Source organism: Chelonoidis abingdonii, chromosome 2 (genome assembly GCF_003597395.2).
Source record: "Chelonoidis abingdonii isolate Lonesome George chromosome 2, CheloAbing_2.0, whole genome shotgun sequence".
NCBI lineage: Eukaryota > Metazoa > Chordata > Testudines > Testudinidae > Chelonoidis > Chelonoidis abingdonii.
The window spans coordinates 208,562,536-208,581,440 of NC_133770.1; the positions used below are offsets into that span (position 1 = coordinate 208,562,536).

An 18,905-nucleotide genomic window follows, 5' to 3' on the forward strand; every position below is an offset into this window, starting at 1 on the left:
GGGCCCCATCCTCCCTGATTGAACTAACCTCGTTATCTCTAGCTTGCTTGCTAGCATATATATACCTACCCCTGGAAATTTCCACTACCTGCGTCTGACGAAGTGGGTATTCACCCACGAAAGCTCACGCTCCAAAACGTCTGTTAATCTATAAGGTGCCACAGGATTCTCTGCTGCTTTTAAAGTTTCAGAGTGGTAGCTGTGTGTTTGAAGCACAGCTTGGTGAAAGTTGATGGCTTCATTTGGCAAGGAACTGAGCAAACCTTTAGGTTTTTTTAGTTTGGGTTCATATGGTTTCATGCCTTCTGTTTGAGAAGAAAGTTCAAATGAACCTGCCCGGTGTTGCCTCATTTGGGATTGGGAACATGCCAAACCCCACAGAGTTTTGCAAGGTTTTCACCCCAAGCCCTAAAATACCCAGCTTCACTTGAAACGTACCTGCATGTTTGCCTGAAACTCAACCCAGTTCCAATCAAATCCCAGCCCAATTTTGACTAAAAATGTTCATGAAACTTGTCCTGAATTAGGGTTTGTCATGAGCCATGAAAGAGGTCATTATTTATTCAGACATGGGTTCATATTAAAACTGATGAACACTGATGAACACACGGTAAGTTTTACCATGTGACTGTTCTTTATTGCAGAGATACCCCCAGCCAAGAGGCCAGAAGAAAAAGAAAGTTGTAAAGTATGGAATGGGTGGCATGATCGTTGTCTTGCTGATTTGTATTGTCTGGTTTCCTCTGCTCTTCATGTCTTTAGTCAAATCTGTTGCAGGCGTCACCAACAGGCCTCTTGATGTATCAATCACAATTACCCTCGGAGGTTATCAGGTAAATGACAAAAAGAAAAGTCAATTATTGCCCTATATTTCTTTGTGCTATATTATTCTTTACATGGGGCTACTGGAGTTACTGGATGAAACTCTGTCAAGTGAGTTATGCAGGAGGTCAGACTAGGTGAGCTCTCCCACTAACATACAGTGGCTATACGAGCCATCTGTAAGATGGTCAGTGTAGACGTGGTCTAACATTTATTCTCTGTCAAGTGCTGATGCAATCTGGAAAGTGAAACGAATGTAAACAACCTGAGTCAGATATTTGGGTGATCATTCCATATTTATCTTATCTATTTCACTGGGGCCTACTTTTGTGCTAGCTGGCCAATTTCAGGGTCAAATTAGATTTTGAAAGAGCCCAGCTAGCAATGTAGATTGTAGGCACACCTCCATTTATCTCACTGAAAGTTGCTGGGACTTAGAAACCTGAGTGCCTTGGTCACTGTTGAAAATGAGATTTGGAGACAGATTTTTAAAGGAATTTAGGCACCTAATTCCTATTGAAATTAGCGGAAGTTAGGTGTCTAAATACTTTTACATACCTGCCCCCCCAGGCTCCTAAATCAGTGAGGTAAGCAAATCAGTGCCGAAATACCTTTAAAAATCTGGGCCTAAATCACCTTTGAAAATGGGACATAGACTTCTAAGTACCTTAAGAACTAAAATTTTACCCTACATTTCCCAGGAAAGGGGTTACGGGTGAGATGAATGATCAGAGAGGCCATTTTGGCTTTGCCTTTCTTAGGAACGAGTCTCATGGCCATTTGTGAAGCTTTACAAAATGTTGTTTCCAGATTAAAATATGCTGTGAGGCACTTGTAGCATTTACAGAAATGAACCCAAAAGATTACCAAACTGAATGTTTACTTGGAACATTCACAAACAGTCACAGGAATTCACTTCTCTGAGGGAGTAAATCTAAAATGACAGCTGTCAGAAGTGTGACAGCGCATACAGAATAGCCTCCGTTTGTTCTCTCATTCACATTTGCTCAGACCAATGCATATGGATGTTTGCCTGAAAGAAATTTCAGATGATGGAATTTCCACACATTTCTGGGTGGGATTGCTTAAAATTAGAACTATTTTGGAACAAAACATGGTGAAATGTTTTGATTTAGGGATTATTTTTCCCCCACAAAATTGGACCATTTAAGAAAATTTGCCAAGAAATTCAGAGCTTCAGTTCTGGAAGATTTTAGATCTCATCTGTGACCTTTTCTCCCATCCCTCAGAATCTCTCCTATGGCACCGAGGACCAACATAGTCTTAGACTGAAATTCACAGAATGTTTTATTTTTAATATAGAAACAGAATGAAATACATTTGACAAGGATGTGTTTTTTATTTTCCAGCCTATTTTTACAATGAGTGCTCAGCAGAACCAGCTCAAGGATTTGAATCAAACTGAGTATGATTCGTTTCAAAGAGAATATTCGGGTAATACTGTAAGTAAAATGTGGAATGTTTCATCATTTTAAGAATTTGTGTGTATACATCCAGTGTATTCTGATTGGCCAAGTCATTCTGTTCAATTTCCTTTGGGTGACAATAAGGGATCAATAGCGCTGGCCTTATTAAGATGATTGGTTCCATTGAATTTGTCTGAAATAAGGATTACTTACATGAATAAGAGCTTCAAGAGTAAGACCTTTAAGGGTATGTTTACATTACAATAAAATACCTGCAGCTGGCCCGGGTCAGCTGACTTGGGCTTCTGGGACTATACAATTGCAGTGTATACATTCGAGCTAGGGCTGGATCCCAGCTCTGGGACCCTCCCTAAGATAAACCCTGATTGTTTATCAGTAATCATTTCACTGAATAGTGTCTGCAAAGCTACTTTAGGTTTCTTTGGTAAGAGAAAAGCATTCAAAAGCAGCTCTTAAAGGCACTTGGTAGCTAGTTTTTCAGTAAGACTCTATTTCAAAGATGTGAAACACACTTTGCATTATATAATTAGCATTTCTAAAGCTATAAACACCATCAACATGCCTTCCCCTAAAACAAGCATGTTGCATCTTATGCCATGTTATATGCCAGCAGTTAGAACAAATATTTGTCCCATACTCACCTTCTTCTTTGGTAACAAGATTCTGCAGGCCCCATTCTTCTACGCAGAATTCCCCATTTTCACTTTGCGAAAAGTGTTGCTTATAGAAGCAGAAGGGACTTGGGGGGTAGAAATGTAAAATGCATTAATTTGGACTCTCCCTGATCCACCTCACCCACAGTAGAAGGGGAAACAAAGCCAATGTCAAAAGAAGATACCGCACAACATGGCCAGGGGTATCTTGGGCCTCCTGAATTCTACCTTGCACTTATAGAAAGCCTCAAGTTACCACGTGGTCCAATGGGATGTCTGGTAATCTACCTAGCACAGAATTTGTCAGATGAATTACATATAATGGTAGCCACTTGTGCTGTGTGGCGTCCCTGTGAACTTGTTTAAAGGAAGTTTGAGGTGCCACACAAAGCAAGTGGGGACTAGAGCTTATATTATCTCAAATTAAAATGTGTTCTGGGTAGCCCATTAGCTCAAATGTGTATTGAGGACCTCAGAAACAAAAGCATAGAATCTATATGCTTAATTTTATTCAGGCCCATTTTTGCAAATGTTTTCTACCAGGTTAGGTAGGTTTTTTTGTTTTTTTAAATCAGTTTCACTAGCAGTGCAATTTTTTTTTCCACATCATTGACTTCTAGTCTGGGCTGTATTTTGGGTAAACCTCTCTCCTCTTACCTGGTGCCTGAGGAAAACCATCAGTGCAAATCACTAGACTCATAATTAGTAGTACACTCATAGTTCTGGCTGACGTGTAAGAATAGTTGTGTGTTTCATGTATGTTAAACTTTCCTTTCTCTTTTTGCATGTACAGGGTGCTTTGCAGTTTCTAGAAAGCTATGGAAAAGAAGATATAACTGTAGCAGAACTAGAAGGGAATTCAAATTCATTGTGGACTATCAGCCCTCCCAGTAGAAAGAAAATGATTCAAGGTCTCCGGGATTTTTCTGCTGAGTTCACTCTAGTTCTTTCATGGAGTATTCAAAGGTAATTAGTACGATGATATTGACAGATTGATTGTTGGGTAGGGCTGCTGGTTTAGTGGAAGTGTTTTGGATTGCCACTGTATGTGTGATGCGTTTATTTTCCCATCCAATTGTCTCATTCACCAGGTCAGGAAGGCAGAGGGGGTGGCTGGGGAGGAGATGGGGAAGGGAATGATCTTTGTCACTCAACAGTGAGCCCTCCTGGCAACAAAAATTAGCATTCATGGATTTTAAAGGGGGTTTGCCTTGGAACCTCTGAGCAAGAATGTCCTTGGCCAGGCACTAGCACCTCCAAGGTGGAAACTATAAAAAGCAGGAATAAAATGATCTGAGAATCAGCATGGAAGAACCTAGGGGAAAAGCAAGTTCAAAGGTAGGACTATAGTGCTTGAGATTTTCTACCGATGAAATATTTTTACCAAGCCTACTGCAGATCTTATTCAAACATGCAGTACTTTCAAGAGCACTTCGTTTGTGACTGTGCTGATATTTTAGCTTTGGTGACCAAAAGACACTTTTAAAACAAGGTGCACACAGTATAGGCCAAGATTGTCAAAAGTGACTAGAGGTCTTGGCTTCCTCAGGTTTTGAGTGCCCAACCTGTAACACTTTGGAGATGCCTGATTTTCAGACAGTGTAGAGCATTTGCCCTCTGAAAATCCTGTAATTTTAAGGAGCCTCAGGTTGGACACCCAGAAACTGAAATCCTAACCTAAATCTTCAAAGATAACCATTTATTTGGGATGCCCCAAAGGAGGTTAAGGGAAAAATATGAAAATCTCAACCTTAGGTTTTAAAAAACAATGAACAGACTAATTGGAAATCTGCTTCAGATAACATGCTCATACTTACGTAAATTAAACACTTTGAAGGGCCAGGCCTTTGGAAAAACATTAGGTATAAGCAGATAATTTAGTGGGGAAATGAAATTAAGGTACCAAAGAGAAACAATCAGCCCTCTTACTGAGGCTTTACACCCTCAAGAGCTATTGGCCGTACCTTTTATGCTGTAAGGAATTAAATAGCAGGACATGAGATGAAAAGCAGTTTTGTTCACTTCCTGAACATCTAGAGCAGGGGGGCTACATCGAGCCCACTGCTTCATTTCATCCAGTCCATGGCAAGTCTCCACGCCACGGGCCGGAAGTCCCAAGCCTCGACATCCCCCCATAGTACAGGGGGAAGCTAGGGATGCCAGGCCTTTAAAAGTCTGGTCAGCTCTGTGCACGACTGGCATGTCCCTGCGGCCCCTAAGAGCAGGGGCAGTCAGGGAAGTTCTGTGCACTGCCCCCACCCCTTGCGCAGAACCCCCGGCCCCTCTGCCTAGGGGCCAGATATGGCAGCCACTTCTGGAAGCAGCATGGAGCCCCAGTAGGCAGGGAGCCTGCCTTAGCCCCGCAGTGCCACCAACCGGGAGTCACCTGAGGTAAGCACCGCCTAGCCGGAGCCCTCACCAAGAACCTCCTCCCGAACTCCAAACCCGTTGGCCCTAGCCCAGAGCCCCCTCCAGCACCCCAAATTCATCATCCCCAGCCCCAGCCAGAACCCAGAACCCAACCACCTGCCCCATCCCGTAGTCCCCTCCCGCTGCCTGAACTCCTCATTTCTGGCCCCACCCCTGAGCCTAGGGGAGGCCCCAAGCCTCTGCCCCTGCCACAGGGCTGTGTGTGGCCCATGACTGATATTTTCTGTGGGTCAGTGGCCCCGATAGAAAAAACGGTTCCCTACCCCTGATCTAGAGCCACTCTGAGCTAGGTAGAGACAATGCCTATTCCCTTCACTGGAGCTTGCATCCATTTACTCTAGCGCTCATTTGCCCCCTGGTGTAGTCTTCCCTTCAACCTTTCCTACACTCCTGTAAGAGCCATGCTGGGGCTTGCACAGATTGCACATTAATAAGAACATAAGGCAGCCATACTGGGTCAGACCAAAGGTCCATCTAGCCCAGTATCCTGTTTTCCGACAGTGGCCAATGCCAGATGCTTCAGAGGGAATGAACAGAACAGGAAATCATTCAGTGATCCATCCCCTGTCGCCCATTTCCAGCTTCTGGGAATTGTAATATCTAACCCTGATAAAAGCAGCAGAGAGTCCTGTGGCACCTTATAGACTAACAGACGTTTTGGAGCATGAGCTTTGGTGGGTGAATACCCACTTCGTCAGATGCATGTAGTGGAAATTTCCAGGGAAAGTTTCTTCATGAGGTTGATGGATTTCCACTCCATATGGCTAAATGCAGTGCCTTGTATGGTGTCAAGTATCAGAGGGGTAGCCGTGTTAGTCTGGATCTGTAAAAGCAGCAGAGAGTCCTGTGGCACCTTATAGACTAACAGATGTTTTGGAGCATGAGCTTTCATGGGTGAATACCCTGATAAAAGAATCATGTAGGTGGACACCTGGGCTCCTATCATAACAGCTGTCCCTTCACAGCCACGTTACTAGGAATTGTGTACATAACTCAAAAACAAACATTGGGCCCATAATAAATAAGAGACTTTATTTAAGATTAAAAATGATTTAATTAGACCTTTTTTGTTACTGTGGTAGGATAGTCTGTTATCCAGCGGAAATATCGCTCCCTCCTTTATTCAGAGCTAGTCCATTTTTAATACTCCTCAACTAATCCATCAGTTATGTTTGTTTAATTAAAAACAGTAATAAATTGGATCAAAAATTGGATCTTTCATCGTTGGGAAGCAGTGGACTATATAGTAAGTGTGACTGAATATTACATGATTAACATTTACCACAGTGGAGTCCAAGTTTGGTCAGCCTGAAGGCCAATCACCTGATTTTAAGAATGTCAGGGGACCACAAGTCAGAGGACACATGCAAGTCCACTGTTGGGGATTCTCCCAGCATTGAGGAGTCTCCAGCCGGCAGAGAGCTGACACAGCCAGCTCCTACTCCCTCCGTGCAGTCCCTGGCACAAAGGGGATATGGAGAGAAAGGAGGGGCTGCAGCTGATTTGCACTGCATTCCAGCTATCTACAGCTGCCATATGCGCTAATGAGGGCTGTTGCCAGCTGATAGAGGTTAGAACAGTCACTAGGCTGCTCTAATTTGGGCTGGGACTGAGAATCGGAACTGTTATAATTGGCTGTTGATTTTCAGCTTCTCCTTCCCCGCCCCCCCAAGCTATCCTCAGTGATTGGAGTGTGGCAGCGAGGAGATGGAGAGGGTGGCCTGCCTTTGCTAGATGCTCCCCTAGGCTCACATAGAGCCAGTTAAGCTCCCATACTACTCTCCCTGGAGTTCCCACAGCCCACAAAGGAAGGAGGCAATGGAGCAGCCACAACTACCCTCCTCTCTGTCCTGTGATAGTCAGCAGGGCAGCTGCTGAGCAGCCGGACAGAACCTGACTCACGCCATCGGTGCCATAGTGTTTGCAACGGACGTGGTGGGAGGGAGCTGGGAAAGCAGTGCCCTCATCCATCTCCCCATGGCACACAAGGCTGACTCAGGCACTTCCATTTAAAAATCACCAGGGGGAATGTGTTTTCTGTTCATAGTCGAATATGCATTTTCATCTTATCTTAAGGGCCCGAAGAGCCTCAGCCTAGACTCCCTGATTTATAAGTGGTGTAAGAGGGAAAGGATGAATACCATGTTCTTATTTCATTTGTACATGAGCCCACTGATAATGAAAGGCTTTAGAATCACTTAGAGAGCGTTTGTAGCTGAAGTTGTGGTTAGCCAGGCAACAAGGTGTCATGCCGTCTGCAAAGGCCAGTGTCTGGCCTCTGTGTTCAAAAGCAAGCCATCTGGCAGGTTTCTGTGTAAGGCTTCTATTTTGACTTTGATGCAGGAAGTAAAATTATAGTCACATTGTACAATCAAAAATTGTCTCTAAACCATAAAGCCATCATCAATAATGACAGAGTGGGGGTTAGGCCACTACACATACACTAGGGGGTCCACATGCTGTATCAGTAGCCTGATGCTTGACAGGATACTGTGGAAGAGTCACCAACACTATGCAGATAGACTAGCAACCCCACATCAGCTAAGCACAGCTCAGAGGACTGAGTGTTGTGTGGTATTGAGCTTCACTATCTGTTTTCTTTTTCATTTATTATTATAGAAACCTCTCTCTTGGTGCAAAAGCAGAAATAGCATCGGATAAGCTTTCCTGTAACCTACTGAACAAAACTAGAGAAAATATCGCTACAATGATGTCTGGGGATGACACGGTAAAGAAGGTGTAAGTTATGTTCTTGACTTGTTCATACAGATGTTTCTCTTAAAGCAGATTAAGCAAATAACTAACTGGTGCACAGTTGGGTTATCTAGAATGTAATCTCTTAGCACAGCATATACTATAAAACTGAAACATACTTCACTGAGTGCATAGCAAAATGGACAGTCACCACCCAAGTGAGTACATTACTCAAAGCTCTGAGTGCGGACCACACCTTGCACCGCCATCACAGTGGTAGCTGTGAGAGAAATTGTGTTCTCTAGCACACTCGGGGAGGGGGAGCATGTATGGATAGTGCAGCATACTGTGTCCTCCTCGCCAACTCCACTTTCCTGGCAACAAGAATTGGTAGAGCCCCTGGCTTTTGCACAGAGACTACAAAGGGGTGAAAATTCCTAGCACCTACACAAAGGCCAAGGACATTCTAGCCCTATACTAATAAATATTACTTCAAAGGTAATATGCAGTGCTGGTGTAGCTGTGTCAGTCCCAAGATATTTGAGAAACAAGGTGGGTTAGGTGATATCTTTTATGCACGAATGGTGAGCAAGACAAGCTTTCCAGCCACACAGAGCTCTTCTTCTGGTCTGGGAAACTTAATCAGAGTGTCACAGCTAAACACAAGTTGGAACAGATTGTTTAGCATAAATAGTTAACACACCTTTCAAAGGACCATTCAAGGTGAAGTGGCCCTTTAATACCCCTGCAGTCATAGGGAGGAAAGGAAAGAGGAGGAGGAAAGAGAGAAAAAGCAGCTAAGGAGGGAGGGAAGTTGTTAATGGGTTATAGATTATGGTAATCAGCCAAAAATCCAGGGTCTCTGTTCAGTCCATGATTTTTAGCGTCTAGCAAAGTTATGAATTTAAATTCCCAGGCTTGTCTTTTGAAAGTGTTGTGCGGGTTTTCTGTGAAGATAAAGACTGATAGGTCAGACATAGAGTGATCACTAAATGCCTCAAATGCAACTATGTGGGTGAAACCAGACAATTGCTACGTTCTCAAATGAACTCTCACAGAAAAATAATCAAAGGCAAAAACACAGTGTCACCTGTGGGTGAATACTTTTCACAAAGTGATCACTCTGTATCACTGCAGTGTTTTTAACATAGACCTACCCTAAGACTCCAGGAATGTCACTCTGAAGCCTACAATGTCTGTTGAGTCAGTGCAAAACAACAGAAACAGCTACATGCATGGTTGAGAGCTCTTTTTCTTCAGAATGTATGTAGGTCTATTGCATAGATATATGGCTGCATGTAGGTCTATACTGTATGTCTTTGCATTCTTTTAAATATTTTATTTCTCATACTTTTTAAAGAAAGGCATTTCCTGGAGGGTGTGGATCTGTTTGAGGCAAGAAGTAGATGATGTATTTGTAATTCCTGTTCTCAGAAGGCAGTAATTTTATAAAAGATACACCCACTTCCACATGTTCTTCCCCACACTTAGCACTAGCTGAACACTGTACTATTCTGAGATTATAAACATTTCCATCAATGTGCTTTATTTATTTATCAAGTGATGGTGTGTCACCTCTCTCCTTCTTGATGGTGTGATACAACATTTTTGTTTAAGTGGGAAAACAAAGGAATGCATTCCCTGGTCCCTCACTCCTCCCTGTGTGCACATATAGCCAGCATTCATGGTTGATGACTGGTGAATGGGGAAATTTTGAATGGAACGCTTTGTTAAAGTATTGGCAGAACATCTCTGGTAAGTCCATCAAAGTCAATGGAGTGACACTGGTTCAAAGCTGATGTGAGATCAGAATCCAGTCCAAAAATTACAGCAAAGTACTCTCCTTCTTCAAACTGGAATCATATTCTACAGCTGCCCCAAAAGGGATGTCCAAGTGAATTTACAAAGATACAAAAATCAGGAATTATTTGCTGTCACATTTTTCTTGCAGGATGCTAGAAATGATGTTTCCATACTATATCAAGGCACCTAGTGATTCTCTGGCAAAACCCATAAAGCAGCTATGGAAAGGTACGTCTTCAAGCTGTGATTATCATTGTGAATTCTTTTTTTCATTGTAAAACACACAAGGCTGTTTAGGTAATAATGGGACTGTGTCAAGGACTGTTGCGTTGCTGCTCTGCTCTGTTGTACCTATTGTGTGGGTAAAAGGAGGATATCGAGCTCCAGAGCTATCGACCCAGCTCCTTTCACACAAGAAAACCCCTCAAAGCTTTGTTTAAATACTTAGCACTTCTATAGAATGTTTTAGCTGAGGGTCTGAAAGCACTGTGCCGAAGGTGTGTAAGCGTTGTTTATCCCCATTTTTTTGAGATGGGAAAATGGAGGCACGGAGAATCTAATAGCAACATTTTAAAGCGATGATACCTGAACTCAGTCATCAAAATTCATAGTTAGGCATCCTCGTGGGCTTTCATTTATTATTATTATAATCATTAGTATTAGCATTATGGTAGATCTAATCAAGAATCAGGGCCCCTTAGTGTTAGGCCTTGTACAAACAAGTAAGAATTAACTACCCAAAATGTTTTTTAATGCAGTTAAAACTTTGTTAAGGTTGATTAGCAGTGCCTCATGCTCTTCCGGAGTGACAAGTGCACCTATACAGAAACTTCTGAAACCCAGGAAGTATACAGTTAAGGTACACACTAGCCCCAGCCTGTAACCTTAACTCTGCCCTCTCTGAGTGATGCCCCCACACACCCCTGACAGACATTGTAGCACTCTATCCTTCCAGGTAATATGGAACATTGTGGAGACACAGCATGTGGGCAAAGTAGAAGAAACCGTCAATCCATGGCAGGCTTAGAGAACACCAGCTGACTATACCTCGCCTGTACTCAACCACTCCTACATGTCCTCGGAGTCACCAGCTGTTACAACCCCTTACAAATCCCTTGGCCATTATACTAAGGATTTCTCTGATTGACCACCTATACTTATCTCTGTAATGCCCTGTAGTGTATGCCACCCGACTATTATAAATCCCCAGGGCAAGAACATAACTCAGCCCAGAAACAAGGGGATTGTGATCCCTTTGAGTGCATTTGCTCCTCTCATGTCACAGTGTGAGTTGTGGCAATCTGCTGCAAGTAATCCCTGCACCAGTCAGTACAGCGTCCCTAACACAGCGAAGATCAGATCGAATGCATGCAGGTGAATGAGAGAATACAATTCTGTAGGACGCAACACACGAGAAATGACACATTTACCAAGTCATTCCTCATGTCTGCTTGTTACAAGGCAGGCCGCCTGTAACACGCTTACAATATAGCTGCAGTGGCTCTTGGGTTAGGGTTAGGGGAGGTAAGGGGATTTCCTGGACCTGAGAGGAGCCCTAGGAGCATGTTCAGTGGTGCAGGGTGAGCGTGCTGACAGGGGGAAGTGGGGGAGGGCCCTTCCCCGGAGCTTGCTGCTGCCAGCAGGGAGAGGGTCGGGGGGAGTCCTTTCTGGCCCTAGCCCTGGGACAGCCTGTATGCACTCCAAACTCCTCATCCCCAGCCCCATCCTAGAGCCCTCACCTGAGGGAAAAAACACGCAACTTAAATTCAGTAGTCAGTTTGGGGTAGGCTCATGTTTAGCACCCTTTAAAGTATATAATTGGTTGTATATGGGTACAACAAACTATAATGTATTGAAGCAGGTGAGTGCTGCTTCTGACTTTCCTCTTTTAATTGACCCTCGTAATCTTGTGGTGCTGGCGCATTGTAGCTTCATTTTATTCCAGCAACAAATTCTTGATTTGTAGGATCAGTAATAATCAACAATGGATAAATTCTTAATAAAATTACCCAGAGAAAAAAAGAAGAAAAGGGTAATTCATCAAATGATTGCCTGAGTTCGACACTCAGACACAAAAGAAAGATACAGCAAATCTCCAAGATAAGAAAAGGAGTTTTCAGCAGTCTTGGCTATCAAGATTTACGTGGTTGGAGTACAACAGTGAATTAGAACTTTTTGCTCAGTCTGCAAAAACTGTTCTGAAAAGAAGATCTTAATATTTTCTACAAAGGCTGAACCAATGTTTATTTTGTCCGGATTTCAAGATTGGAGACGCACATTGCGCGGTTTTACATCACATGAAAAATCCTCCTGTCGCAAGAAAGCGGTTATGAAGTATGCTGCTCTGCAATCGCAGGTAAATGTTTCTGCACTAATGTTGGCCAGTTACAGGAAAGAATCACAATCAGCTAGGAATGCACGACATATTTTTAAGTGTGCAGTACCTAGCTCAACAAGGAATAGCATCACGTGGACATAATGAGAGTGATTCAAATTTGATGCAGCCCTTGTTGCTACGCACTACAGATTCAGAGGAAAGGAGAGAGTGGCTTAGTCACACAAAATACAAGTGGCTGTCACATGAGGTTATTAACGAAATAACTGAAATGATGGCAATGATGGCACTAAGACAAATTGTGCAAAAGATAAAGGCTTCAAAGTTTTATGCCATTGTAATGGATGAGACTACTGATTTGTCAAGAAAAGAACAAATAAGGGTTTTTTTTAGGGTTCTTTTCTAGTGAAGACTGCGAGATTTGAGGAGTTTATTGGGTTTTACTAAACTGACACAATGGATGCTGCTTCTCTTCAAAATTGTGGAAGATACACTTCTCAGGTCTGACTTGCACTTTTCTGATTGCCGGGGGCAGTGTTACGATGGAACCAGTAAAGTGTCCAGCAAATTTACTGGGGACCAAGTCAGAGTGAAGGATCAAGCCCCAAGAGTGGAATTTGTGTGCCGTGCTGCACATTCCCTTAGCCTTGCCATGCAGGATGCCCTGCATAATATTCCAGAATTTCATGATATGTTTTCGATGGCGAAAGAGCATTCAAGGAGTCACTAAAGCATATGGCAGCATTCAGAGTGTTTCAGAGTGAAGGGGCACCTTCTTTACGACCATTGTGCCCAACAAGGTGGACACTAAGGATCAGTAGCATTAAATCACTGCTCCACAATTAAGAGGCCATGATGAATTTTAGCTACTATTCAGATGAATTTGGCTCAAAATGTAGTGGATTCTCAAAGAACGTCAATCTTTTTCAACGTACTTTATGTTAACAGTTCTTGAGAAAGCCATGGGTTCTGTAGAAGAAGCTAACGCAAAAATTCAAAGCCCAAATGTGTCATTGTCAAGTGTTATGAAAAAGTTGGCCTCTTGCAAGAGGTGTTGAGCAGCATGCACACTGACTCATCATACAATCACTTCTGGGAAACAACAGTAGAGAAAGCACTGAGACGGTTCAACCATGGAAGCCTTCCTCACACCTTCAGTGACCCCAAAGAGTATTTTCATCAAATACATGTCGGGATCATTGATGCTTGCAAAGTTGCATTGAACAGAGGTTTTCAACAGAAAGCTTTACATTTGCAGTAAATTTGGAGAAGCGTATAACTGATGCAACAAATGGCTCCAAACAGGACATTGTTCCAATAAGTGAAGCTTTCCACGGTGAGATTAACACAGAAAGGCTAGCTCTTCATTTAGAAATTTTGAATGATATTTGCAGATTGAGAAATTGCCATCTTAATTCAGTGAGTGAAGTGACGCAATTTCTGAAACAAAACGAAGGCTTGAGTGATGATGTCAGAAGTTACAATTCTCCTGAAATTATTCTACACAATTCGACTACAACCGGCACCACTGAGCGATAATTCAGTTGCCTGCGCACACTGAAAAATTATTTGCGAATGACAATGAGCCAAGAACATCTAAATCACTTGGCATTTCTGCACATTCATAAGAACTCTATCTCTGAATTGGACATTGCAAGCCTCCTGGATGACTTCATTTCAAGAACTGAACAATGATGAAAAGTGTTTGATGCCTCCTGAAGAACATCGCAAAAGAAGGGGCTACATTTGTTTTAATTTTAGAAAGTATTTGCTTTTGAGGGTTATTGAGCCAAGAGTGCTTGGTTATTTCCATATTCAAAAGAGTATTAATAAAGTTGATATTCTTAGTTAAATAATTTGTTCTTACAATAGTGATATTGTGCAATACGGAGAAACTGTTAAATGCTTACTGTTTCTAGTCCATTTTAACATTATTTAAAAAAATATATATCAGCTTATAAGGCAGGGGTGGGGGCGGGACTTGGACCCTTTCTGGGCACTACCAAAAATTATACAAACCTGCCGCCCCTGTTCCCAAAGTCTAACCCAGAGAACTCCCAATCTAAGGCATCGGATCTTGCGGAGACGTGATTAGCTTTACACACATTGTAGTTCCACTGAAGTTAACAGAGCTAACGTTAAGCTCTTGAATGAGTCCTTGCAGGGCCTAGACATAACCAGTTTTCATAAGTAATTTTAAAAGGCTAGAGAACCATTGTAGTACTGTTCTATAAACTATTTTAAAATGGTTTCTAAGATTGCTTTTACTGACTTATTTTTAGGTTGCACCGTCACTTTGTCATATTAATAAGCAACTGATCCTAACAAATTTGACTTATTGACAACATGCTTGTTTTTGTGTTTTCTCTTTCAATAGAGGGGAGGATGGAAAACATCACTGTTTCTCTTGTCAAAAATGAGTCTAAAGATGGGGTTCGTGAATGGTGGGTTCTCAATCAGCTTGGAAAAAGATACAGACAGGAAGAAAGTCTTGAACTCTTTGTATTCAGTGACAAAGTTAGCCCTCCTAGCCTTGGATTCTTGGCTGGCTATGGGTAAGAGAGAATCTTATACTTAAAACAGTACTGTCTATTAGAAATAATTTAAGGTGAACTGGGAAATTTATCTCTTGTAGATCAGGGTTTTGTGTTCCTATTGTAACAGTTGAGAGCATCACAAATACCTAAAATAAATCACAGAGGAGCAGGACTGGCCCTAGCCCCACCAAAAAAAAAAAAAAAAGTGCATTAAGAAGGGAGTAAATTTCATGCTTTTATGGAGATTAAGATCTTCTGTTTTAGCATCTCTAGCAGCCTTCATAGCTATAACATCAGGGTATCAGAGACACAATATTCCTTATCTTAAGTGGAACCCTTAGCTCAGGCCCTCACAGCTGGATAAAGAAATTGATTTTAAACTATTTTGTTTTAAAATAGGTTTGACATTCTCAATTATAAATAGAGAACAAATTCTGCCCCCTGATGTTTTTCCATTCATGTACTCTCAGGGTTGGGGATTTTCTCCCCCTATACAAGATCCATGTGGAGAGAGGTCTGCACGATGATGGTTGTTTCACCATGCTGCTGCTTACCCTGCAAAAGAAACCTCTCTATAGTCAGGAACCCACAGCTGGGAGGGAGAGGAGGACAAGGCCAAAGAGAGGACATGCATTGTCTTCTCCCATAACCCTGCAGGGAAATTAATACGGTCTGAGTCTTTTCTGCTTATGCCCTCCCACGTTGTGAAGTATTCCTTCATGGGGGTTCCAAAGGGAGTGGCCAATGGAGAAAGCATTAGCAGCTCAGCTCCACTGGCCCCAGAGAGAAGTCAGTAGGCCCAGACCTTGTAGAGAGTTATCCAAGCCTCCAGCATATCTCAGGGATCTGCAAGTTCTGATAGAGCAGGGTTTCTAAAACGGGCCGCCGCTTGTGTAGGGAAAGCCTCTGGCGGGGCGGACCAGGCCAGTGTGTTTACCTGCCCTGTCCAATTGCGGCTCCCACTGGCCGCGGATCGCTGCTCCGAGCCAATGGGAGCTGCTGGAAGCAGTGCGGGCCATTTCCAGCAGCTCCCATTGGCCCGGAGCAGCGATCTGCGGCCAGTGGGAGCCATGATCGGCCAGACCTGCGGATGGGGCAGGTAAACACACCGGCCCAGCCCGCCAGGGGCTTTCCCTACACAAGCGGTGCCCCCTGTTTGAGAAATCCTGGGGTAGAAAACCGTAGCAGAAAGGGAAACCTGCTGGAGACTCTCTCTTCAGGAATGATTTGGGGGAACCTGCAGTAGGAGATCCCCAAGAAGATTCCTCTCCTCAGCACATTTTCCACATGAGGTGGAGTTTTTGTCCCTTTATTATTTTAATAGTATACAATTTTAAAAATATTTTTAGAAACGATTTTATGAGAAATGTTTAGATTTTGAATTCCATTATTATTCCTAATGTATAACACAGTTGATTCAGTAGAAATGGTCATGTTTCATAAACCCATCACCACCTTAGTTTTATCGGCATTTGCCTGTTTTTGGATTTATAACCAGATTAGAAAAACATCTTTGAACTTTTTCCTCTCTTGCTTTACAGTATAATGGGACTTTATGCTTCAGTTGTCCTGGTGATAGGGAAGTTTGTCCGTGAATTTTTCAGCGGGATCTCTCACTCCATCATGTTTGAAGAACTACCAAACGTGGACCGTATCTTGAAGTTGTGTACTGACATTTTCTTAGTAAGAGAGACTGGAGAACTGGAACTAGAGGAAGACCTGTACGCCAAATTAATATTCCTGTACCGCTCACCAGAGACGATGATCAAATGGACTAGGGAAAAAACTAATTGATCTCTTTGGAGTCACACTGCAAATCAAGTTGACTTCCTCTGAATTTTAAAAAAGCACAATATTCTCATAAGAGCTAAGCCTTTTATAGTTAGGTAGCAATGATTTTTCACTGACTGAGTCCAGGAAGCTACTTCCTTAGGAATCCATGCTGCCTTTCAAATTAAGGATTAATGGTGAAGAAGATTCGTTTGATTTTTTTTTAAATGCCCACTCCTCTAAAATCAGTGGACCTTGCTTTGTAATTTAATCAACCAAATGTTCTGCATCCTTGACTGGGTAAGTTAATCTTCCGGACATTAAACTTCTACCGTTAAAGAAAAAGGAAAGAAAGAAACGATCCCTCAGATGACTTCACTGGACCTTTTCTGGAGCGATAGTTTGTGCAATATGCTGTTGTACGTCACTGACTTTCAAGATACAGTAATGGGAATCTGACTAGCCTTCAGGATAACCATGCCAAAAGGCCACAGTGTGAGCTGAAGAAATGCTAGCCATATCCATTTTTAGAAAAGCAGAGGTTTTGATGTGCGGAAGACTCTGTGGACAACTCTCTGCAAGCAAAAAGAAAACAAGTGACAATCTCTTTAATTACCTTATTTTATTTGTACTGTCCCAGGAGACATTTCCATGAAACATCAATGACTTTTCTCAGGAAAAAAAAACTTGGTTTTAGCACTTAGTTAAACCTTAATGAATTATGGAGTATGGATGTTCTGCTGGGCTATCTTCCCACAGTTACTGCTTTCCTTTAGACAGAGAAAAACCAACTGAATGACTAAGGAGCTGTTTCACTTCTTATATCTCTTTGAACACTGAATAGTGTGTGCTACTCTGTGCTTCCCCAGTACATGCTTTTCCCTCCATTTTGACAATTTAAGGCAATGGTTTTGTTATTCTCCTTCCAGTGTTTCAGGTATACAGAAATGTTTACATATTCCAATTGACATTTTTACATCCGAGACAGTTTTTTTAAGTTCCCAAATATAGAAGTACATATGAGCTTGAAAAATGGCCTTTTCTTAAATTACTCTTGTTGGTGACACAAACGGTTCATTAGAGAACATTGTAGCATGAAAATTTATGATTGCAATGTAGGTTTAATTCCATGTTAAAAAAATGCAATTTCTGAAAAACAAACTCCTTGAGTGGGTGGGTATGGTACAAGGTTAGACTGTGTAGTTTTGATTCAGTAATGACTTAAAATAAAGCACATGATGCAAAGTCATTTTAGAGGTATTTTTTCTTCTTCCTCTTTACACTAAACGGGAAATGTCTATATAGTTAAAATATTCACAGTGGAGTTAAGGTCAGTGAAAATTAATCACACTCTTTCCGTTTTCAGGGTGGTAGCTGTGTTAGTCTGTATCAGCAAAAACAATGAGGAGTCCTTGTGGCACCTTAGAGACTAACAAATTTGGGACTAAGCTTTCGGGGGCTAAAACTTCATCAGATGCATGGAGTGGAAAATACAGTAATGAGGTATAAAAACACAACGTATGAAAAGATGGGAGTTGCCTTACCAAGTGGGAGGTCAGTGTTAACGAGCCAGTTCAATTAAGGTGGAAGTGGGCTATTCTCAACAGTTGACAGGAAAGAGGAAAAATCACTTTTGTAGTGCTAATGAGTTCAATGTCATCAAGATGACCTATTTCAAACAGTTGACAAGAAGGTATCAGCAGGGGAAAATTAGTTTTTGTAGTGACCCATCCACTGCCAGTGTTTATTCGGGCCTAATTTGATGGTGTCCAGTTTGCAAATTACGGTAATTCCAGTTCTGCAGTTTCTCATTGGATTCTGGTTTTTGAAGTTTTTTGTTGAAGAATTGCCACTTTTAAGTCTGTTAGTGAGTGTCCAGGGAGACTGAATGTTCTCCTACTGGTTTTTGAATGTTATGATTCCTGATGTCAGATTTGTGTCCATTTATTCTTTTGCATAGAAACTGTCCAGTTTAGCCAATGTACGTGGCAGAGGGGCATTGTTAGCATATGACGGCATAGATCACATTGGTAGATGTGCAGGTGAACAAGCCCCTGTTGGTATGGCTGATGTGGTTAGGTCCCTTTCAGTTAGCTGCTATTTATTATATAAATGAAAAAGTCAGTCAGGAGAGGGCAAAAAATACAAGGTAACTTTCAGCTGAAGGGACAATTGTAGCTTTATTGGCACATCTTAATGCAGGGCTTTATAAAAACAGCACAGTTGAAATTTTAACACTTACCCTCTTAAAGTGGTGTCAGTTCCATTCTATATCCTAGCAACACATTTTGGACACTATGACATGCACAAGAAAATAAACTGCTTTGTTATATTGTAACAGTAAAATCAAGTGGTGACAAGGCTTTTTGATTTCTTCATACACCATAAAGAAAAGGTGGTGGTTGTTCTGGAG

At 42.1% G+C, this 18,905-nt stretch overlaps 1 protein-coding gene across 1 annotated transcript in view; it reads left to right on the plus strand.

Moving 5' to 3' along the window:
• The window catches only part of PIEZO2 (piezo type mechanosensitive ion channel component 2), a 485,914-nt gene extending 468,125 nt beyond the window's left edge, over window positions 1-17,789 (plus strand). Inside the window, exons 47-53 of the mRNA XM_075062935.1 lie at window positions 645-833; window positions 2,193-2,285; window positions 3,717-3,889; window positions 7,973-8,092; window positions 9,999-10,078; window positions 14,563-14,740; window positions 16,264-17,789. Coding sequence (XP_074919036.1) covers window positions 645-833; window positions 2,193-2,285; window positions 3,717-3,889; window positions 7,973-8,092; window positions 9,999-10,078; window positions 14,563-14,740; window positions 16,264-16,516 — 1,086 coding nt within the window. The 3' untranslated portion in view covers window positions 16,517-17,789. The remainder of the gene's footprint in view (window positions 1-644; window positions 834-2,192; window positions 2,286-3,716; window positions 3,890-7,972; window positions 8,093-9,998; window positions 10,079-14,562; window positions 14,741-16,263) is intronic.
• Window positions 17,790-18,905: the final 1,116 nt, after the last annotated feature.